Consider the following 24,570-nt stretch of genomic DNA (forward strand, 5'->3'; position numbering starts at 1 on the left):
AAAAAAAGGATAAACCTGTTGTTGGAATCTTCGTTCTCAGACTTGGAGCCAGCTCCTGAGTCAAATCAGAGTTAACTCTGAAGGGCCACCACAGTTGTGTGTCTTGTTTGTCCTTCCTCAGTCCAACATACAAAGATGTGTGTGCCAGCATTCCCTTAACATTCAGTGACAGGGGTGTAATAAAAAGAACAGAAGTCTGCTGTAGGACAGGGGCATGCATTTACCTAAAGGTCAGGCTCTGGTACCTGCACTTTCCTTGCTGTGACTGAAGCTGCTTTTCAACACAACTGTTGATCTGCAAGGCTTCATTTGGAGCAGGATGGCAGATGCTGGACTGATCGGCGTGTCTCAGATGGTTGCTCTGATGCAGCTTGTGTTGAATGTGAGGCAGATGGAGAGCTGAGAGTACGGAGTGTCCTCACTGCCAGACTTGCTAGTTTGGAGGCACGCTCTCTGTTCTTTTGTTGCTAATCCTGTTTGTCAGGTAAGTCATTAGGATCACTGTTTTTATCTTCTCATCTGAAAAATTGAAACTGGGATTGCTTTATTTTGGCTGTTCTTTCTTGCATTTACGGTGTGGTGTAAATGAAAACCACTGTTTTCTTTCTAAATTCATGTCACTTAAGATACTCAAGATTTAATAGTCACAGTTGATACTCAAGGCAGGACTATTCTTAAGTGGAAACATTTTAAGTACATAGGAAGAATCATAGTATTAGTCTAGATGTTGACTTCTGGACTACCCATTGAAGAGTAAAAAAATCATTTAATTACTTCGGAGTATTCCTTTTTTTACTAGTTTTTCTGACCAACAAAATAATTTGACAAAATTTGCAAAATACTGCCACAGTTACTTATTAGGCAGACCACTGTCACTTGTTGCCAAAAGAATATAATTTCTGGAATGTTTACAGGAGTTTCCTGCAGTACAAGACAGTTTTAGGAAAATATTAATTCACTGAATTTCTGTTAGTACATTCACTGGCTGAAAATGGGAAGTGGAGAGTCAGAGACCCAGCAAGCCCTGGAGACAGTTTGCAATTGCATGACTTCAGTACCCTATCATGGACACTAGAAAATTGCAAAAACCTTTATAATCATATAATAAAGTTCTGGCCTTTCCAAGATTATCTCTTACAACAGTGCTTTCTCAGTACAGAAAAAGATAACAGTGATAAGGCTTAAATCTTTCTCAGCCTATTCTATTCAGTGTAAGGATTTGAGGGAGTGTTTCGTTAAAATCTCCCTGAGCACATCTCTGTGTCATAGCTTAAAATATTTCCTCCACCTTGTTAAAACTTAGAGTTATAAGGTACCCCAGTGGTGATTGTTTAATAGAGAGGAGATAAATTGTTTAATAGAGAGGAGATTAGGTTACTTTGCAATTCAAGATTAGAAGATAGAGAAAAACACTTGGTAGTAGAAGTAAAGCCCATAGTCCAAATGTTTATCTGTCTGAAATAAGCACAGAGTGTCCTGAGTGTGCACAGCTGCAAAAAATAATATATATTGGAGGTGCCCATCACCTCCTGAGAAGACTGGTAAGTGAAGCTGAAATGGTTAGACTTGCTAAGGACAGTGAAGAATAAATTAATCCATCTCTAAAAATGAAAGAGTATTACTCTTTGTTCTCTCCTCCCTTACCTTCTCTCTCCAGTACTGCTCTCAGTAGTTGATTTGGGGATGATCACCATAAATCAGCTGAATTTTGAGATGAAGAATTACTATTTAAATAAGTAAACATGAAACAAAGGAATGGAAATGTCAATGTACCACTTTACAGGGTCTTTTTGCATCATGATGCTATGAATGAAAATGGCAAAGTCCAAGTTTAAATTTATCATAACATTCGAGCAAGCTGTCTTTGAGGAGAACTGAAACTATTTTTCTAAAATAAAAACACAGCAGGACACAGAGACTAGAAAAGGGGGAAGCAAGCAAGGATCTCAAGGTTTGTTTTGTCGGAGAGAAAAGAGCTCGTGTCACTGAATGGGACTGCACTTCTGTACAGAGAAAGGCTTTCCCAGTGTGTATCAGCTTTAGTACATGAAATCCCGCTGAGGTATAGATGCCTCAGAGAGTACAAGCCTGTTCTCTTTAATAGCCAGCTTTTTTTCTCATTCCTTTTCCTTCAGTATATACCAACATTAACATTTTAGAGGCACAAAAGAAGCAGAGTTGTAGACATACTTTAGATAATCTGTCACTCTTTGGCATTCAGAGGGAACAGGAGCCCAATACAAGAAACAAGAAACAGTAGCCTCCCAAGGTCCTTACTTTAACCATTAGCCACTCTTGTGCAGTTAGCTCAGCGTAGGCAGAGCCACTCAGAAGCCAACTCCATTTGCAGGGAACTAGTTACAGTGTTAGGCCTGAAGTTAATCTGATAGGAAAGCAGAGGAACTTGTCTCAGAGGGGAAGGGGCTGTATTTTGTCCAGTTCTAAGAAGCTGATGCTATGAAACAAGTCTTGAGATCTTAAAAATCAGCTGATCTTCATAAAACTTTTAAAATTAAATATTTCAGTTGTTCATAAGAATATATCAGGACTGGCAGCCTTTATGGTACAGAGAAGGATTCAGGTTGAATGTCATCGTAGCTTCCAGGTGGGTGGTTATGCAAGCTGGGAGCAGGCTGAAGTGCAGCTTAGAGCAAATCCGTTCTTGCAGATATCTCACATCCAAGGGGTGGTTCTGTGACTGCCTCACAGATGGCCTTTAGAATGCAGGCATAGAGGGAGTGCTAGGGAGCACAGTGAGACAGCCATGGTGAGGAAATTCATATAGAGGAGCATGGACAAGAAAAGGATGTGATGTGTAAATCAAATTTATGGGACTGCCAGACGGTGGTCATGTGTTTGTCCATTTGCTTGTAGCACTATATTCAGGATTCTCCCATCACTTCTGTTTTTACATCATTAATAAGGTATATGGTACGTAAAGGAGTGAATAATTTAGTGTTACATACAGTGAAATTCACAATAGTGTCAGCAATTATAAGAAGTTCAAAAAAGGAGTGAGAGTAGAGCAGCAAAGTGACAGACTGGTTGTCCTTGATCAGCAGAGATTTGCACAGTAGCCAAGGTGTTAGGGTTAGGATTAGGTGCTCATTTCAATTGTTCTTACCTCATATCACTGTCAGAGCCTCTTCTGCTGTTTCATAAAGCTCCTGGGGAGGGGTGGGGACCTGAATGTTTTAGTGTGCCTTGCACTGTCTGCGGCTGTGCAAGTTGTGTTTGCAGTAGGCTGAGGCCTTCATGTCAGCTTAAATCTGCCTGGGTCAGGTAATGCCATCAGCAGTGAAGGCCAGCAGCAAATGCCTAATGACAGACTAACTATTGGAGGATCCCCAATGGCCTTCTGTCCTGATCACTGGGTCTGTGCCAAGGGCCATGTCACCTGCTGATGACTTTCGCTGCATAAAAACTCCCCTGGAGAGAGTGGCATTGTAGGTCTTCCTTCTTTCCAGGAGCAGGTGCAAAGACAAAATGCTTTTCCTGTCATGTGTGTTTGATAGTTTTGACCAAAATGCTCACAAATAATATGGCAGGTTGTAAACTGAAAAGAATTCTGGGCACCATTACTGTAAGTACTAAAGGATGCTGGAGAAAAAATTCCAGAGGAGCATCAGCATGAAGGAGTTACCTTCCATTGCTGTACTCTGGCACTCTGAATTCTTAGTTTCAGTGTGTAGTTATGTGTGCACAGCTCTCAAAATAACAGGCTCAGAGTTTATCCTGTGTTGAATGAGCAGGATGGCCAATGTGGTCCAGCTGAGAATGCTTGTGAGTAACAGCAGCTGGCCCTGATGTCAACAGAGATTTCATTCAAGCAAACCTGGAAAACTCATACGCTTGTGCTGGAAAGAGGGAGCGAGAAGGCACCAGGAGTGTGTTGCCTGCGTTTCCTTGGCAGCAGAGAAAGGCGACTTGGGGAGGGGGGAGGTGGGGGGACACGGCACGGCAGGACACAGCCATTCAGTGAGCGCGTCTGTAACCAAAGCCATCCGTCTCTGCTGGCGGGTGGCTGACTGAAGTGCTATTATTAGCAGGCAGGTGATGTCATGGAGCGTGTCATGAGGCCAGCCAGGGAATCCCCACTGAAGATGGATGGGCCAGGGGTTGGGAGGGGTGGCTGGGGGGACAGGCGGAGGTGGCCCCGTGCCTGCAGCCACGCCTGCCCGGGGGGCCCTGCAGCAGCCAGCGGCCCCCAGTCCAGCCGAACTGGGGCACCGGGTTCGTGCTGTGTAAATTATCTTCCCAGCGTGGTGGCTGGCTGTTCGCTCTGAAGTATGTGAATGTACTTAACCTTCTGTAACCTTTCCATTGTTTACTTTAGAGTATACATTTGTAGCTTCTGGCAAAAGGTAGGGATATCCTAGAGAGCATGTCAGGCCTCACATTAATGGAGTTTCAAGAGGTTTCATTCTTCTTTCCTTTTTTTTTTTTCCTCTTTTTTTTTCCAAAGGGAAAATTTGCTGGTAAGAGGAAGGTTTAATATTTTTTTTCAACTTCGTATTTCTTCTCTGGTAAATAAAGGGTCTTTCCTGAAAACAGTAGTTACTGTCATGCAGGCTTTGCAAGGCAGAAGGCATTCCAGTACCAGAATTCCATGCTGCACAGAATAATGCATGCTGTCTTGTGTTATTAACACATGTTTCCACAGCAAACTGTGGAAGATCTCACCTTCTCACTGACCAGGATGTCAATTGTATTTAAGTTTTGATGCATTTTCTGTTGTGAAAAACATATTCTTACAAATCTGCTCTGGTACCTGAAAGACAATTATTGCTTAGATGTGGATGTGAGATGAGGAATTCGGTAGCTATGAACCCACAGGTATTTTTCCTGGACATCCCCAAGATAGCTGCAGAATCATGTAAAGATTACTTTTCCTAAAAGAACATTGTTGTTTGTCTTCCTTCTTAGAGCTTGGTTTAATACTGAAGCACTCTAAAAGATACGGTTTCTCTTTCACAATGTCCACAATCAAAATTAAGCATCTAACATAATAAAATCTCGGCAAAAATAGATGTAAAAATTTCAGAGTGCAGTCCAGCAAATGTAAAATTTAAGGTGAAATAGGAAATACAGGCTCTTCTCGGTAGATCAAGTCCTAATCCAGAGACTGAAACACTTGGAGTTCCTATTGTCTAGAAATGTCCCTAACCCAGTGGAGGTCAGGGACAAAGTGTATTAACAAAGCAGTACCAGAAACTTTGACAGCATTTGCCTTCCATTTTTTTAGTTATATATAAGCAGTCATTTAGAAAGATAGAGGAAAAATAACCAACGTTGTAACTGCCACCCTGAAGATAGAAAATGGACTTGTAGCATCTCAGTTGGGTATCTTTTTTTTTTTAAACCATTCTTTATAGGAGATGATATAAAACACATTGTTAGTAATAAATTTGCACTCCTGCAGTTTGTAAATACTGAAAAATCTTTCCCTTCTTTTCTTTAGGTTTGCTAGAGATATGAATTAAGCTCTTGCTTAGGTAGGATAGGGAAAAGCTTAATTGCTTCTTAATAGCCCAGCATCAGAGAATAGGCAGGGTTAGGCAATATCTGAATTTACAGTAAGTCTATGGGTACACTAAGAAGTTTGCTTACATGTTTGTAATACAGCAGGATGGTATATGACAATCTGCGGCATAACTCAGAAATGCTTTCAAGCTTTTTATAAGAATCTAGAATTGTGTTTAAAGCTCAAGGGCAGAAGAATGATCCTGACCTGCTTGGGGGTCATATATACAAAAAGCTCATTTTATGTGAATATGGTTGGCTTTTGTTTTATCATAGCACTAAAGCTTTCAGCTAACCTAGACTAATGTAACTAGCATTAGTTGTTGCAAATGTTCTTGTTCCTGTATTAATGCAATCAAAGAGCTTTTCCCAAACTTCTTTTTGAACCTCATTACTATGTAAGCATAATCCAAAAATGCCTCAGAAAGCTGAGGACAAGAACAATGTGGTCCGCACAATGTGAATCTTACATACGCACTTGCTACTGAGACTGATTTCCAGATAGGGGAACATGTGTTACAGATATATATGAAACACATATATAAAAGGTGATCTTCAGTTAAAAACAAGCTCTGCCTGTCAGGATGATGAGTGTTCTAGGATTCTGAGTCAATTATAGACTACTCTCTTTCATATACAGAAGAAAAACCCATACTGCTTGTTCCAATTTTCACTGTAACAGTAATTTATAAAGTTTTGTTAATTGGTTGTTGAACGTAGATAGGCAGGCACAATAAAACACTTACATGACAGTTCATAAAAAAGAAGGACCTCTCAAACCAAATCTGTGTCCTACTCAGTGTGTTAGATTTGTGAATTTTTTCTGTTGGTAATCTTTTTCCAGTTGCATCTAAAGACTTGAATCCTACAAGTTCTCCTTCCGTAGAATTTCTGCTGCAAGACCTGTCAGATCCAAGGCTTAGATGCTGTTACTAATCCTCACCACCTTCTAAGTCATAAAACTGCTATGGAGAGCTTTGGGCTCAGGGCATGTTTCTGTTCAGTAGTCACATGAAAATAGTAGCTTTGGTGTCTACTCTGGGAGACTGCTCTGGGTGTATTTTACCATTAGCTTCACCATTACCAATATCTGATGTGTTAATTTAATGTCCTTATTGCTGCTCAGTCACATCAGAACACAACAGTATAATGCTCTTCTACTTTTGTTGTATCAAGAATATCAAGGTATTTACCTCCATTAAGGAGGACAGTAATGCAGATACTCTATTACTTTCTGATATCTCAACCAATAAGTTTTTGCAGATTAAACAGATTCTTTGAAGAACTGACCTGGTCTTGTTACATATACTTTACCATCACTGACCCTAACTAACATTTTGTTAAGATGCCCATTTCTATTTTTACAATTCTTTTAAGACTGTTATCTGTAGCCTCCTGTTCAACTTCTACTTTCAGTTATTGTTTTCTTCTGATCCGAGATTGCCTTTTGCATTTCTTAAATACCATCTTTTGCCATGCTGTCTCAAAGATGACATGGGATTGCAGTGTGCTGCTAATCATTTGCTGTGTTTCACCATGGAAATGTCTGCATTTTAGTGCTAAATAAAACCATGAATTTATATTAATATAGCATTTCAAATTTATGATGAAAAGCTTCTGGCTGAAATACTTCTTATAAACGCATGTGTTGTGATAGTGATTATATGAAGAAGCTATGCCAAAGAACAATCTTCATTTACTCTGTTGTAAACTACAGACAATTAACTTTGTATCTCTGACCTCTGATTTAAATGATCCTTCATCTGGATGATTTCTACCCATGTTGCTTCAGGCAGCAGATTAAATTCATGGTTCTAGGAAAGATGATGGCTATTACTACACAGCATATCCTGATCTCAGAGGATTTTGGGGAAGTTATGAAGTACTGAGATGGATTAAGGGATACACAGGCTTCTGGAGGAAAGAACCATTTTTTTTTCCTTGATGATTATTATTTCCACATGAATTTGGCTGCTACCTTTTCATAATTACTTTTTTTTTTTTTTTTTTTTTTCCAGCTAATTCTGGTTCCTTGCAAGGCCCACAGACTCCACAGTCCACTGGTAGTAATTCCATGACAGAAGTGCCAGGCGATTTGAAGCCCCCAACACCAGCATCCACACCTCATGGACAGATGACACCTATGCAGGGTGGCAGGTATGAAAAAGGCTTTGCTTCATTTTTTATTGCTCTAGTTCCACAGCAGTTTAATCTGGTCTTTCCTAGCTGCTTTGGCACTCATAGGATTTTGTGGTAAACCAGTCAGAGCCTGAAAAGTGGCAGAAAAGTATTTATTTTTGGAGGAGAGAGAGGGAAAGGGAGGAAGGAGTAGAGAGGGGTCCATTAGCTTTCTAAACACCAGAGAAGGATCAGACAAGCATCAGTGCAAAGAGGTGCATGTCAGTCTGTCAGTAGTGGGGAGGAAGGTGGAACCCAACAGCACCTACTTAGAACCACAGCCTTCCTCTCCTCGCTTACTCTGTACACCTCTGGTCAACAGATCCAGTCATGCTCAGGAAGGAGAAACATGTGGTTTAAAGGTGTTACTTGAATTAAAATTGTGAAAAGTGTATACAGTAGTTGAGATAGCAGAGGGTTCAACTGGATGGACCAAGAGATCCCTTTCAGTTCTGTGCTCTGTAAGTCACCCAGCCTGGCTTAATCTGAAGTGAAGCTGTCTCACCATTCATTAAGCAGCCTTAGTCCTCTGAAGTCCAGCAAAACAGTTTTTTATGGCTTCAGCAGGAACATGACTGAGCTCTGAACTGTGTGCAGGGCCACTCCAAACTTAATTTACTTAGGTTCTTTTTTTCTCCATCTGTAATGTTGCAGAAAGGATAGCAAGAACCTTCTTTAATCATCTTAATTCAGACTGAGTTTTCTAGGTAAAAAAGAACAAAACAGCTTAGTGAAATTTCAGGAAGGTTTAGGCTTCTATATGAGTAATAGGAATGCACAAACAATAGAATTAGATAAAAAACCCTGATCTCTAAGGTAAGCAGACAAAGAAGCTTGAGGAAAAATGGGTAGATTCTTTTAAATGATTGTCCATTGTGAAAGTCTTTTGCATCTTCCTTGGATGCATCCTGCACTGATCACTGGCACAGCATGGTGAGCTAATTGTATGGTAGTCTAGGCTGTTTTCACAGTTCTTACGAATACAGGATGATGTTCATGTTTCTTTCTTCTTAATCTGCTAGGAACAGCGCCGTCAGTGTGCATGATCCCTTTTCTGATGTGAGTGATTCAGCGTTCCCAAAGCGAAACTCCATGACGCCAAATGCACCATACCAGCAGGGAATAAACATGCCAGATATGATGGGAAGGATGCCATATGAGCCGAATAAAGATCCTTTCGGTGGAATGAGAAAAGGTACTTTCTTTCTGGGAGCTTAAGTGTTCTTCCCTGTGTCGTAGGTAATCAAGATTTTGTAGTCAGAATGAGCTTTTTCACTTTGATGATTTTGCCATTGGTGTCCTTGTAGCAAAAAGAGAGGAGATACAGTGCAGTTGAGTTTCTGGTCTGGTCATATTTTCTCCACTCAGAGTCATGCCCATTATTTTGGAATCAACAGAATCCTGAAAATGTTTGTAGGAATAAATTTTGGTAAATGGCATAAATAATAGGGTTAGAATTTATATTTCTTGAGGTTGGTAAGCTACTCTTCAAATCAGGTGCTGGACTTCACCATTAGAATGTGAAGTGGTGAAGCAACATGCCTGGTTGTAGTAGGACTGGTCTGGGAATTCACTGTGTGAAACTGAGCAAGCCTCCTCATGCTCTCTGTCTCCATTTACAAATTTTTCAGAATAGTAAAGGTAATTTTTTTCTTACTTGGGCAGTCCCTGACAAAAGGTGATAAACACACTCTAAATTTGTTTATTTTAAAAAAGCAATGTCAATCAATGTTAAAATTAATGTAAAAATTGACTCTGGTCCTTTTGGGTACTTAACCTGCAGCTGGTTTTGTGGATATTTTAAAAATATTTTAACATTAATCAATCTCGCATGCATCAGGTATAGGAAAGTAGGAGCAAAGAACACAGGCAGGGCTCACAATGGCTGTAAAGAGAAGAGCAGGTGGAGGAGATGAAGTATAAACTAAAACAGAGTAAAAGGGAGATAGGACAAGAGGAGGCCCTGAAACTGAGGAAAGAGAGGTGTGAGGAAGTGGGGAGATGCTTTAAAAGAGGTAGTTAATTGGATGTGATTTTTTTTAAACACCTTTCCTTTAAATCCTTTTGCTTGGACTGTGGACACTAACATATAACACAGTTGAAGGAAAACACTCTGCTTTAGATTCACTTTAGGTTTTATATCCATATGAGATTAAGTGGGTGTATTATACGTTCTCATACATTTCACTTCATCCTGTCAAAACAAAAATATCTCTGTTCAGTATCTACTATGAGGGACTGAAGGCTAGAGTCTCTTCTTTTTGCTTGGTGATTTATATCTGATAATAGTGCCTTTTCTTGGACCAATAGAATATGCCCATCCTACCTGAGAAGCTACATTAGGATACAGTATCCTTTCCATAACAACATTATTGTATATGTGTATATGAGGGTTTTATGGGGGGAAATAAAAGCTTGACTCTGACAGCTTTGTAGTTCAAACTAGCAGATTTGCTTTCATCTGTTTTGTGAGGCTTATGTTTGCGTTCATTTTTAGCATTGTTTTTGGTGAAAAGAACAAGAGTAAGTTCATCTTCGGCTGTGAAGACCAGAGGGAAGCAGCTGCCTCGTGCCTGATAGCTCAGTTCCATAGGAGGAGATTTTTTTCCTCACTTGCAGCTCCTTAATATTATACCCATCATCTTGGTAGTGGTGGTGCTTCATGTGTTCCCATTAGACCCCAGAGAGCTTGTTAGACACCTGCTAATTCTCCTTGGCAGTGTTAGGGATCTGAACATTCTCCTAAAATATTTCGTTGAAAAGAAAGAGAACTTCAAACACCCAGATTAATAAATTTAATTTCACTGACTGTTGCAGTGCCTGGAAGCAATGAGCCTTTCATGACCCCTGGACAAATGCCTAACAGTGGAATACAAGATATGTATAACCAGAGTCCATCTGGAGCAATGTCCAACATGAGCATGAGCCAGCGACAGCAGTTCTCTTATGGAAGTGGCTATGACAGGAGGTGAGTCAATCTTCAGGAAAAAGCAAAGCCCATTAGTGAAAATGATCCTCTCTCTTCCCTTTTCATTTTCCCATTCCACCTTGCAGAGAACATAGCAGCCTACATTTCCTACAGCATCTTACTAAATCACTGGGAGTCAAACCACTGGTAATGACTGAGTCTAGCTGTTCACAGAAATTAATAAGGAGGAATTGTCACACCTTAGAAATCACTCAGGCTGCAGCAGATCAGCTTGTGGGTGTCTTTGACAGCTGCCTTCAGCTGGCAGCTGGGCTGTGCTGTGATAGCATAAAGTAGCACTTGAGTTGGTCTCCTGGCCGTGTTTTCACCTAAACAGTTGCTGGTTGGCTTATAATGAAAAACAAAATGCACAGTCTAAATGTGTCTGATTTGTGGTCTGTGAGTGAATTGCCTTTGGAGAGTCTGGAGTCTGTTGTCAGAGCTGTAGCAGCACCAGTCTTGCAGTGTGTCCAACAGGATTCTCGTAAGTTTGTCCTTCACTGAAGTACATGAAATAAATTTGATCATCTTTTGTTTATCTGGGAAAAGGCTTTGGAAACAAAAAGTGGTAAAATCACTGATGTCTAAGCATTGGTAGAGCAAGCAGAATGTTCTGGGAATGTTTGGATTATATTAAATATTCTGGCAGATTTTGCTGCTCTGGCCATATTCCTGCTTTTACTTTCATTAGGCTGTATACTTAGCTTCTCTTTTCCTGATGGTGGACAGAGCAGTGCAGTGTGGGTCTTCAAAGTGTAAGGGCTAAGTAGTTTTCAGTCAGTAGTTTTAAGTAGTAGATGTGTCAAGTAAAACAAATATCATCATGCTGTTCAGTAGGTCACATTGCTGGGGAGTTGGTGAGAGTGAGGGCTCCAGTGGAAGGTGTTAAGTCAAGAGAATGTTTCCTTTAAAGGGCGTGATTTATTTTATTAGGTTGACAATTTTGGAAAAGAAAATATTTTTTACAGAATGAGGTTTCCTTTGTCATTTTTTAGGTCAGATCATGGGCTGGGTACTGAAGGCAGTATGGCACCACCTGGTCAAGGCAATATGGTGCCTTCAAACAGTGGCCCAAGCATGTACTCTCCTAATTGTTACCCTGGCCAGCAAAGGTGAACACAGATTTTTCTGTTTGCAGTAACCAGCTAACAGCTAGCAGCCCCTGTGAGAGCACGCAGGCAGAGCATGTGGCTTCTTGGTGTGTTACATCTGTTTTGCTCTCTCGTTTAGGCTTTTACCATTGGTTCAGTTTCTTGCAGGGGAGCAGAGGCTCATGTGAGTGAGTTGACTTTCTGCAGCAACAGTATCAGATGTTAGAAAAGGAGTGTACATCCTACCTTGTGTGTCTGCTGCACAGCACAGGACTAAAACATAGTTTACAGGCCCAAGTTCTCCAGAGCAGCATTAAATGATACCACTTCTGAAGCTTCCACAATTTCACCTGGCTTGTGGTTATCCTGTGGCTAAAAAACTGAGCATTTAGAAAGTCTTTCCTTATGTATAATATATGGCTACCTTTGCTGAATTTTGTCTTGCTGCATATACTCTTGGACAGCTACAGACAAGTCCCCTCATTTACATTGTTCTTTTTACTGGCCTTGGATAATTTCTCTCCATCCATATAATAATTTTAGGAGATACTGAATTGCTATTTCTTTCTCTCTGGTCATCTCTTCTTAAAAAAAATTAGTTTTCTATGTTTGGAAAAATGAGGTCCCATTAGTTCTTTTAACATGTCAAGTTCCCCAGTTCTCTGTTTCTGTACCTCTCCCTGATACATTACTTCTATAATTATCCTCTGATTGTTGATGTGTTCTCACTGATACTGTACAGAGAGGAATTACTGACATATTAGCCTGTGATACAGTGCTATTTATCAGTCTTAATGCTTTCCAAGTACTTGATTTCAGCAACCTAAATTTCATTCATATGTGCTAAAAATATTGCACTGTAGTGCTCCTCAGAGGTCTTAAAGACCACAGGTAAGTTTCCAAGTGCAACACAACTTTGTGTCTTATTGTGTATGCTTCATTATGTAGCTTTAATTAAAAATTACACAAACATTACCAAAATTATGAGTACTGTTTTTACTCACTTTAAATTGATATATTCTTGAATAATCCAGAAACTAGCTTGCTATTAGGCTGGCATTCTAAAACACAAGAATTTTTACCTGCAACCTTTTAGCTCTACACCAGATACTCCCCCAGCAAGGATGGGCTTCCCATGTCTGCAGCTGCCCTTCTTACGTCTTTGCTGACCATACCCTCTTCCCATTCCTGACTGCTCCCTCTAAATCTCCCTATTGTATCTTCATTGCTCCTCCTTTCTTCTATCTACTTTACCTCCTTCCTTCCACAACCAGCTCCAGCAGAGCTTACTACCTCAGGCTCAGGACCATAACCAGACTGTACCTTCACCTTGTTTCCAGATGGCAGATACCTTCAAGGTGCAAGATTTTCAGAGGAATTTACTTTTCCTGGTGACTTGAAAACTCCAGCAGCTCTAAGTATTGATTTGAATGCTTTATTTTAGGCATGAACCATATGGGCAGCAGTATCCAGGACAAGGACCTCCCTCAGGACAGCCACCATATGGAGGACATCAACCTGGAATGTATCCACAGCAGCAGGTAGTAGAGGGGAAAATGGCTATGTTCATAACATTTGTTTTAAAAAATTCACCCCAGGATTCTGTATACATTGAAAAATTTGTTTATATAGTGTATATCTTTTGGCACAGAGGAGCACTGTAATTCTGGTCAAAGCCACAGCCTGTATGGGTAAGCAATATATGTGCAGCTGTAGGTAAATGTGTTCATTACACTGGAAGAATGTAAATTCTAACAGATGTTCTGTAGCTTTGGATGTGCATCAAGTGATTGTCCCAAGTTAATAACCAGCAGAAATATAAAGCATAGTTAAGTGAAGTGACAAATAGAAGTGAAGTAACAAGTGACAGAACACATGAAAAAGCTGTTTGGATGGCAGGTTCAAGGGCTTTCACTTAATGTCATGCAGCCAAGTGAACCCAACAGAGAACCGGAACAAAGTAAAATGAGCAACACTCTTAATTATTTTCAGTGCTGTGGTGGGTCATATGAAATACCTATCTTTAATATAGATCAGAGACCATATTCCAACATTATGTCTCTAGTAATAATATGGTGCAAAAACATAGGAGAGAATGTTATTGGGGTTAAAAATACTTTAAACATTTGTACATTGCAGTCTCCCCAGCTCCTACAACTCAAAAATATAAATTACATTCATTAATAAGATTTTTTTACATGCATAATTAATGCCTTGTGAGGAAAATCTCACATTAGAAGTCAATAGCAAAACTCCACTGACTTCAACAGGATCGGTTTCATTCTGCATGTTATTAATTCAGTTCTAGTCATACTGTACCTGAAGTTGGCTTCCAGAATAGAAAGCATTTCCTTATTGTAAAAAAACTGAAATGTAAACTAGTTTTGAGCCAATTTTAGACAGTTCTTTTCAGTTTGGGATAGAGTTTTACTAGGAAATTGAGGTCAGGGGTTGGGAGTGCTGTGAGGAGAAACCCAAAGAGATCTTAGATTTCACTGTACTAAAAACATACATAAATTTAAATTTCAGAATTTTTTGCTTATCTCTTTGGTTCATAACATCTCAAAGATGGCATAATGAAAAAACAGTTTTGTTGTTTTTTATGACAAGCATATGCTAGCAGTCTAGGTGATTTAGTGGGGGAATTGCAAAGATATATAACAGAACAGTTTGTGATATTCCATGCTAACGTGTGCAGGGAATATATTAACTACATGTTCGTTTAAGCGAGGAGACAGCTAGAATGGTAAAAATATATTTGGCCCTGTCCTTAGTGCTGTTTATATATTTTGTACAATGACTCTTGAATGCAAAATGCATTAATGCAGAAAAGCAGTGGAGAATGAAGGACAAGGATCCTGACCAGCCTCAGCCTCTCTCTCCCATCCCCAGAGGATTCCACTTCTTCATTTAGCTAGACATTCTGTTGCCAGTAGCTTATTTACAATTTCCTAAATCTTACTCTGTAGTGGTTCAGGAGGAATGTGAAAAATGACCCTTTCAAAGCTTTATCTACAACCCAAAGGCTAGGGAATGACCTGCAAAGGAGATGATTGGAGCATGAACCCCTGGGGCTAATGAAACACTTGGAGCCAGGTTTTCCAGTTCCTGTATGAATGCTTACATCCCAAGAGCTATCACGCAGCAGGTGCCCTGTGTTGGCAGCTTTTTGTCCTCTTTGAGGTCTCAGAATCGCACATCTCAGTGAAGAGAGAGACAGACACATTGTGCAGTGTCAGTGTCCTGCTGAGCATGTCCACAGGAGGGAGGAGCTCAGGTGCACCGCTGTCCTCTGCACTGGGGGCCACTGGGCACGTTGGCACTGCATGTACCAGGGAGCTGGAGTGCTTTTAAAAAGGCACATGCTTCATTCCCAAGTGTCTGCTCTGAGCACTGAGTCACTGTGGCAAAACAAACACGACCTTCTTAGGTGTGGCTGCTGCCAAGTAATTTCTTAATGTATAAATTGGCCCCAAGGGTGGAATTTAGTACAGCAAGTAGTTCATCTAAGGCTGTAAATAGGTATTTCTCAGATAGCCAGAAAGCTCTGTAGTAAGTTTAAAAAAAAAATACTTTCATACAATACAGTAGTTGTGGTTTTATGTGCACCAAAGTTGGAAGATGACTTTATGAATCCTAGAGCTGTTTTAACTTTCCCATATTGCATACAGGAAGAATTTTATCTGATCTTAACTCTAGTACATTAGTATACATTGTAGAATGCTACTGAGCTACTGAGTTTCCAGGGGAGCTGTAACTTTGAATTTGCCATAGATCATATATTCAAAAATCACCCATTTAATTCACATTTTTTGCTTCAGAGCACTCACTGTGGTTTGAACTGTGGAACAAACTCCCTCAGGAACTAAGGACCGCTGCAAACCTTAACACCTTCCCCTCAAAGAGCAACATGTCTTTTTTTTGTTCTGCCATCTTAAACATAAATACGTTCAAGCTTGTATGGTTTAAAAACCACTCAGCTCTCCCCAAGGTAAAACAGCTTACCTCACAAACATTCCCCATTTGAGAGGGTGAGAAACAAAGAGGGAATAAACCATAGGTGGCAGCTGTTACTTACATTGCTTAATTCATTACAGAACAGCAGGGTAAGAACCTGCATAAACTAGAACAGAACGTTTGGATGTGACCATTTGCTGTAATAATCTCACAGTAAATTAAATGTGATTAGGATGATTTGGGAAGAGGATGGTTGCCCAAAGAGGACAATATTCCTCGGAATCACACAGAGTATCAAATGCAGCAGATTGTTTCCTCCTATTAATAAATTTATTGTCTGTAGCTTATGTCATATTGTAAGATTCACTTTTTCAGACTCGCATGTTTGCAGCATATCTTGTTACTTTAAGAGTTTATTCGATGCTTGTCTCTTGAAAAGATTCACTGGGTGGTTTTGTATTTTTTTAAGATTTTTCTTCTTAATAGACTAAGCATAAAAAAGAAGTGAAAATATTTTAGTTGGTGAGGACTGTTGCCTTTTCATACGTGTCTGAGATGACCAGTGGAATTTAGTCTGACAGATGGGGAAGGAAAGGGAAAAAAATAGAGCAAGCATGAGAAAATTTAGCCCAAGGATAAGCTTCATTTTAGTTATAAGCACAGCAAAACAGAGGCTTAAAAAGAAAGCACTGGCTCAAGCCTAACATTGCTGTATGCCCGACTCTGGAGTCGGCACGATCCCTCTAGAGCTAAGCGCCTTCAGCTTTTTGAATGAGCTTTCATCCAGTATATTTGTATTGTGTGTGGAGTAAAAGTGACACATCTTTCCAAAATTTTCTTTCAGAACTACAAGAGACACATGGATGGCATGTATGGGCCTCCAGCCAAACGCCACGAAGGGGATATGTATAACATGCAGTATGGCAACCAGCAGCAGGAGATGTACAACCAGTACGGCAACGCTTACACAGGGCCTGACAGGAGGCCCATGCAGGGACAGTACCCATATCCATATAACAGGGAAAGGATGCAGGGCCCAGGACAAATGCAGCAGCATGGAATACCTCCCCAGATGATTGGTGGCCCCATGCAGTCGTCATCCTCCAGTGAAGGTCCTCAGCAGAACATGTGGCCAACACGAAATGATATGCCTTACCCTTACCAGAACAGGCAAGGTCCAGGAGGCCCCGCACAGGCCCCTCCGTATCCAGGGATGAATCGCACTGATGATATGATGGTACCTGACCAGAGGATAAACCACGAGAGTCAGTGGCCTTCTCATGTCAACCAACGGCAGCCTTCTTATATGTCATCCTCAGCCTCCATGCAGCCTATCACTAGACCTCCTCAGTCATCCTACCAGACACCACCCTCTATGCCAAACCACATCTCCAGAGCTCCAAGTCCAGCATCTTTCCAGCGCTCTTTGGAAAACCGTATGTCTCCAAGCAAGTCTCCTTTCCTACCCTCCATGAAGATGCAAAAGGTTATACCCACAGTTCCAGTGTCACAGGTCACAGGACCTCCACCCCAACCACCACCGATTAGGCGAGAGATTACCTTCCCCCCAGGCTCTGTAGAAGCCTCCCAACCAGTCTTAAAACCAAGACGAAAGATTACCTCAAAAGATATTGGTAAGCATCAAAAAAAACCAATATAAATTGTGATGAAAGGGACTTTGATTCTGGTTTTGGGGTTCTTTTGCATTTTAAGACACCCTTGACAAATAGTGAACTTTGGTAACTACAATGTGATTGTTTTCAATAAAAGTGTGATAACATGTGCATCAGCGAGGATGATAGGTAACACTCATCCCAGACAATCTGACATGAAATGAAAGCAATATTTTGTATGGAGACTTGAAGTCTTCACAAATGCATTAAAAATGAAGCTTGCCTCAGATTTCAAAATGAGATGTGTTAAAATGTCTGTTTATGAGATGTTTAGAATGTCTGTTAAATCACCAGTAGAGCATTTAGCTTAGCAAAGTTAAGCTAAATGTTTTTGTTCCATGGAAGCTCATGCTGTTCTGCTCTGTAGTTTTAGTGTCTGCTTTCCTTGAGTGGTCCATTCAATCATTCCATAGTATTTTTCCTGTTTGTTTCTCCCCCACTTCTTAAAAAGATCCCCAAGTATTTTCCTATCTTAAATTTTGGTTACATTTCATCCATTCAGGTTCTCATATTTCAGATTTCCACATTCCTGATAGAGTAGTCTACCTTTGTTTACTGATGAATTGGGTTAGTCAAGCTCTTTAAGTTTGTACGATTGTTTCAGGTTCAGCAGTGTCAGGAAGAATGGCCCTGCCGGACTAAGGCGTAGCAGCAGTTACAGAAAACTGAACAAAACTCAGCAGTGAAAATAGGGTCTTAATCATAGCCATTTAATTTAAATTTACATCCTCAGAATATCACAGTTTACTCTTTCAGAACTCACTAACAGTCTCTAAGGATGCACTAATAGTGTTTTACTTCTCTCCCTTTCTTTCTCCAGTAACTCCTGAGGCCTGGAGAGTGATGATGTCTCTTAAATCTGGTCTTTTGGCTGAAAGTACCTGGGCGCTAGACACTATTAATATTCTTCTGTATGATGACAGCACTGTTGCTACTTTCAACCTCTCTCAGGTAGGTGGGAAAGCATTATACTTCTCAACTTCCCAGAGAAAGAAAAGTGAAATAAGACACCTACAAAAATGCTGCTGCCTTCTCCAATATATTCTAATTAACATAAATTTTAATATTGAAAAACTTGCAGTTGTTTATGATTGGCAACAGTGAGTAACAAGAGACAGATATAGGTCACATAGAGGAAATAAAGAAGCCTTGAAAAAGGATGTTTCTTGTTGAAAAGAGAACGTAGGAATATAAGAATTTCAGCACTGCCAAAAGACTAATGTGTAAACTCACACACATGATAGTATAATCCCTCAAAACAGCAGTATGTTAGTAATCTTTCTTAATCTGTGTTTCTTTAAAGACTTTGCAAGACTATATTAAACTAGTTTTTGGTGACATATTGTCCTGTTCTGTACTTCCCTGTGAGACTGTGGGATTTTATTCGATTGCTTATTTTCTGTTCCATCTCTTCTTCCAGTGAATTGAGTTTTCACAGGAATACCAAATTAACAATTTAAAGGCTAAAATCCACTGTCTATCCATAGTATACAAGCAACACAGGATTTAACAGTGTGTGCTTTTGCCTCACTGCCTCCCAGCATTTTTCAGCTTTGCTCTAATACTTCGCCTGTTAGGTGGTAGTAATAGATAGCATGCTGATAATTCACATCATCTAAAATTTGTACAAATTAAATATTCAGTTTCTTTCCTCCATTCATTCCTTGGTTACTAATAGTGTAACTCATAATTTTTTAAATATAATGACTTTTTTTTTTAAATACAGACACAAATGGTACATTACATCCCACCTGACTTTAGAACTAGGGATATCTATAGCATGATTTATCTCACCCAGAAAAAGAGATCTAAAATAGGTCAGATGAATCATACCCTAGAAATGGCCTGTAAAAGACCATTGATTATAAAAGGAATCAAGACAATTAGGTTAGGTTGTGTGACTAGTGTGAATGTTTGAAGTTAAAGGAGGTGAATCTCCTCTGAATTCTGACAAGAAATTGTGTTAATACACCCTATGCAAATGGCACAGAATACCAGACATATTGTGAATACATATATTCTTTTGTTATGTTTGCTTTGGACTCTGTTTCCAATGGCAGCCAGGACCATATGATGCCTGGTAACTCCTGTGGTTCTGATAAGCATCAGTTGTTCTTAGTTCTTTGAGAAGCTGGCAATCATAAGAGAATATAGAATGGACAAAAGGCTACATTTTACTGAAAATCCATTAGCCACAATTAAAAAAAAAACACATTAAAAGCCAGACAATTGAGCTGAATGCATCATGACAACTAAGAATTTTTAATAATAAAGCCACTAAGTGTAAATTAATGCCAGTCTAAGTACTGCCTTTCCATAAGAAAGTGATTACAAGTCAATTAAGAAGATTAAACCTAAATGAAAACTGTTTCTGAAGGGTGACTTACAGCACCAGGCTCCAATAACAGTTTTAAACTACTGCCAGACAAAAAATGGATCTGTTCCAGTAGAGATGAGATACTAATCTAGGATATCAGTACCTGGACCCTGAACTGCAGGTTCCTACATGACAGTTGGTTTTAGAGACAAAGGAGGAAAGGAAAAATTGCAAACTTTAGATATCTAATAAAAGTACAAATCAGAAAAAATTGCCGAGTTAGGAACTTCAGTACTCTTACAAAAAATGAAGAGTAATAGGCATTTCCAAGGGGACAGAACAGCTAAGCCAGATGTCTGCTATGGCTTAAAGGAAACATTAATAAAGTTCTGTACCTCTCATAGCTGTTACAGCTGAAGCAAACAGAGCTGTGATAATGTGACATTATATACTGTTTGGACAGACTCTAGAAGAATTTCTTTTGATTAACTTCTGTCGTGCAGGACCTAGCCACAAGTCCACAGCAGGATAAGAAAAATATTCACACATGGATCCATCAGTGTTCCTAGTAAAATTCCATGCAGACAAAAATATTTATGTGATTTTTATGTTCTTTCTTTCTTCTTCCCTCAGTTGTCTGGATTTCTTGAGCTTTTAGTAGAATATTTTAGAAAATGCCTGATTGACATTTTTGGAATCCTTATGGAATATGAAGTGGGAGATCCAGGCCACAAAGCACTTGATCACAAAGCAGCCAAGAAAGATGATAGTCAGTCCTTGGCAGAGGATACTGGAAAAGATGAGAATGACGAATGTATTGACTATTTTGATGAAGATGAGGAGGAGGGGGAGGATGAAAAGGTAGAAGGAGAAGAAAAGAGCATTGTTTTTTCTACTCCTGGTGCCATTGCTGATCCAAGTGAGAGGCCAAAACAAGCCAGTAAATTTGACAAGCTGCCAATAAAGATTGTAAAGAAAAATAATCTGTTTGTTGTTGACCGATCTGACAAACTTGGACGCGTTCAGGAATTTGATAGTGGACTTCTCCACTGGCAGCTTGGTGGTGGTGACACAACTGAGCATATCCAGACTCACTTTGAAAGCAAGATGGAGATTCCACCACGCAGGAAAGCCCCTCCTCCCTTGAACTCTCCAAGCAAAAAGAAGGACCTCGAGGGGAAAGGTGAATCTGAGGAGCAACAAGAAAAGAGTATAACAGCAACCATTGATGATGTCCTCTCAGCTCGGCCAGGAGCACTACCTGAAGACTCAAACTCTGGTTCCCAAACAGAGAGCAGTAAATTTCCCTTCGGGATCCATCAAGCCAAAAGCCACCGGAATATTAAACTGCTAGAGGATGAGCCAAGGAGCCGGGATGAGACTCCTCTATGCACCATAACTCACTGGCAAGACTCCTTGGCCAAACGCTGCATCTGTGTGTCAAATATCGTCCGTAGCTTGTCTTTTGTGCCTGGCAATGACACCGAAATGTCCAAACATCCAGGCTTGGTGCTGATCCTGGGAAAGTTGATCCTTCTTCACCACGAGCATCCAGAAAGAAAGCGAGCGCCGCAGACTTACGAGAAAGAGGAAGAGGAGGACAAAGGGGTGGCCTGCAGCAAGGATGAGTGGTGGTGGGACTGCCTCGAGGTCTTGAGGGATAATACATTGGTCACATTAGCCAACATTTCTGGGCAGCTAGACTTGTCTGCTTACACAGAAAGCATCTGTTTGCCAATTTTGGATGGATTGCTGCACTGGATGGTGTGCCCGTCTGCAGAGGCACAGGATCCTTTTCCAACCGTGGGGCCCAACTCAGTTCTTTCGCCTCAGAGACTTGTGCTGGAGACCCTGTGTAAGCTCAGTATCCAGGACAATAATGTGGACCTTATCTTGGCCACCCCCCCATTCAGCCGTCAGGAGAAACTCTACGCTACTTTAGTTAGGTACGTTGGGGACCGCAAAAACCCGGTCTGCCGAGAAATGTCCATGGCGCTCCTATCGAACCTTGCCCAGGGGGACACATTAGCAGCAAGGGCAATAGCTGTGCAGAAGGGAAGCATTGGAAACTTGATAAGCTTCCTGGAGGATGGGGTCACTATGGCCCAGTACCAGCAGAGCCAGCATAACCTCATGCACATGCAGCCTCCGCCTCTGGAGCCGCCTAGCGTAGACATGATGTGCAGGGCAGCCAAGGCCTTGCTGGCCATGGCGAGAGTGGACGAGAACCGCTCCGAGTTCCTTTTGCACGAGGGTCGTTTGCTGGATATCTCAATATCTGCTGTCCTGAACTCTCTGGTTGCATCTGTCATCTGTGATGTACTTTTTCAGATTGGGCAGTTATGACATAAGTGAGAAGCCAAGCATGTGTGAGTGGAGATTAGAGGGTCACATATAACTGGCTGTTTTCTGTTCTTGTTTATCCAATGTAGGAAGAAGGAAAAAAAAAGAATCTTTGCTCCTCTGCCCCATTCACTATTTACCAATTGGGAATTAAAGAAATTATTAATTTGAACAGTTATGAAATTAATATTTGCTGTCTATGTGTATAAGTACATCTTTTTATTTTATTTTTTTTAACCAAAGTTGCTGTCTAGTACATTCAAAGGTCACACTTTTTTTTTTTTCCATAGATTATCCTTTTCAATGTTCTTTTCCATGTTTGTATTGCATATTTTTTGGGAAGCGAACTAGTGACTTTTTAAAAAAAATGTTATGGCAAACCATTTTATGATGGGAAAAATCTCACCACTTTGAAACAAAAAGGTGAAAAATAACCAACATACCAAGTTCCTGTGTGTTTTATTTTTTCAGATAAGGAAAAAATAAAAAAAAACTTGTATACCATCACCCAAAGCTCTGTGCAATAGAAGATTCTAGTGATGTAGGTATAGGGGATCAAGGAGGGTGTCAGTCAGTAGTCAAAATCCAAAACAATACTGATTTCTCCTCAGGAGAAATGGTTACATTAGGCTAGGAGCAAAACAAAACAAAATAAGTCAAGTTAAAAGATTTTTAAACAAAACCTGAAGTTAAACATCAATTGCTTCCTCACCAGAACTGTCTTGTCTGCATTTTTTTTTTTGACCTTCCACAATGACAGTTCTTCACGATTCCTTTAATCATTTTTTAAAATATTTTTTTATTGCCTAAGGGCCGTGATGTATATAGAAGTTGTACATGAAACATACCCTCATTTTTTTTTTTTTTAGTACAAAGTTTTTAGTTTCTTTTTCATGATGTGGTATCTACAAAGTGATAGTAGAATTATTTTTTTCTTTCATTTGGGCCATATCTCCAAAAAATAATAAAAAAAAAAAGAAAAAAGAAAAAACCCAACACAGAAAACCAACAACTGAGGGTAATGTACAAGTTTCTGTATGTATAAAGTCATGCTCTATTTCGGGAGAGCAGCCGATCACAATTTGCTTTATAAATCAAGGTGTGGAAATGGTTACGTATGGATTGATTTAAGAAAATGGTTACCAGTCTACAGACAAAAAATATATACAGGAAAAAAAAAAGGAAGAAACACAACTTCAAAGATTTTTCAGTGACAAGAATCTGCATTTGTATTTCAAGATAATGTAGTTAAAAAAGAAAAAACTTGATGTAAATTCCTCCTTTTCCTCTGGCTTAATGAATTTCATTTATTCAGTATAAAATCTTTATATGTTCCACATGTTAAGAATAAATGTACATTAAATCTTGTTAAGCACTGTGATGGGTGTTCTTGAATAGTGTTCTAGTTACAGTGTGGGATATCGGAAAGCAAACTAATTACAAAAAAGAGCAATAATGATTATTCTCTTTCCCCTTCTTTATTATTATGACCTTCAAAAATATGATGCTATTGTATTGCAGCAACTCGCTCTTCTTTTAGAAAAGCCTTCTCATGTCTCAGAGAAGCATTTTTAATTATTATATATAAAACCACGAAGCCTCAAAGGGGAAGACATGGCTGACAAGTGATAGTTCTGACTATGCAGGTACCCAGTCTCCGTGCTGTGTTTGGGGGACTGAAGGCAGATGTTAGAAAAAGTGACAAAAGATTTTGTTAAAGCAATAACCAACTGGAAGAAATCGATCTGTATTCACTACCTGTAATTTTCTCTGTTGGTTAAAGGTGCAAATACCCCAGTGATGTGGGTATTTAGAATAAACACCCACCCACTTCTCGATACTGTATGTGTCATTGCATACTTATGTGGCCTCTTATGCTGGGAGTCCCCCGTTAAAGTGGATCAGGCTTTAATAGAGCACATCCATCGTTATAATTGGTGGGAGATGGCCATTTCCCTTTCAGGAATTACCTGGTTTCAGATACATCCACTCTCACCTGGTGATACCTTGCTGCTGAATATTGTTCAAGCACTAATTTTTGCTATTTTATCTTGGATCATTGACTTTGTTAGTGTGATCATAAAAAGCTAATAATAATCAATTTCCATGGAATTGCCACATAATTACACTGTTAGTGGATATCCTCCTCCTCTCTCCAGTAACAATACAGAGGTACTTGAAAATTACAACCCCCTTTGGCATACTGCCCATTTTGTTCATATAGATTGCTGTAACATTAATATGTGTAAGAGAATTTCAGAGACAGGCAAAGTACATGCAATTATAAACCAAGTTTGAAACGTGCCTCTCTAGTGTCACGAGAAGTAATTTCTCTTTCTAGTTCTTCTTACTCAGTAATCTCTCTACTCCTACATCATCTGCTGCAGTGGTCTGTCTTCTTGCACTTCACTGCTTTTAGAAATGTCTGGTGAATTGTAACCCACTTGCAACTCTTTATCACAGAGGGAGGCATATTTCAGAGGTGATTTTTACAGCCTTTTGCTGGGCAGTGTGAAAGTA

General features: G+C 39.9%; 1 protein-coding gene across 3 annotated transcripts in view; it reads left to right on the forward strand.

Moving 5' to 3' along the window:
* Positions 1-23,417, forward strand: part of ARID1B (AT-rich interaction domain 1B) — a 325,668-nt gene extending 302,251 nt beyond the window's left edge. For all 3 annotated transcript variants that reach the window (XM_041469726.1, XM_041469727.1, XM_041469728.1), the window contains 7 exons: positions 7,542-7,680; positions 8,724-8,896; positions 10,519-10,669; positions 13,205-13,301; positions 16,562-17,351; positions 18,211-18,341; positions 20,341-23,417. In XM_041469726.1, the coding sequence (XP_041325660.1) occupies positions 7,542-7,680; positions 8,724-8,896; positions 10,519-10,669; positions 13,205-13,301; positions 16,562-17,351; positions 18,211-18,341; positions 20,341-22,053 (3,194 nt within the window). In that variant the 3' untranslated portion in view covers positions 22,054-23,417. The remainder of the gene's footprint in view (positions 1-7,541; positions 7,681-8,723; positions 8,897-10,518; positions 10,670-13,204; positions 13,302-16,561; positions 17,352-18,210; positions 18,342-20,340) is intronic.
* Positions 23,418-24,570: the final 1,153 nt, after the last annotated feature.

This window comes from Pyrgilauda ruficollis, unplaced genomic scaffold (genome assembly GCF_017590135.1).
Source record: "Pyrgilauda ruficollis isolate IOZ18807 unplaced genomic scaffold, ASM1759013v1 scaffold24, whole genome shotgun sequence".
Classification (NCBI taxonomy): Eukaryota; Metazoa; Chordata; class Aves; order Passeriformes; family Passeridae; genus Pyrgilauda; species Pyrgilauda ruficollis.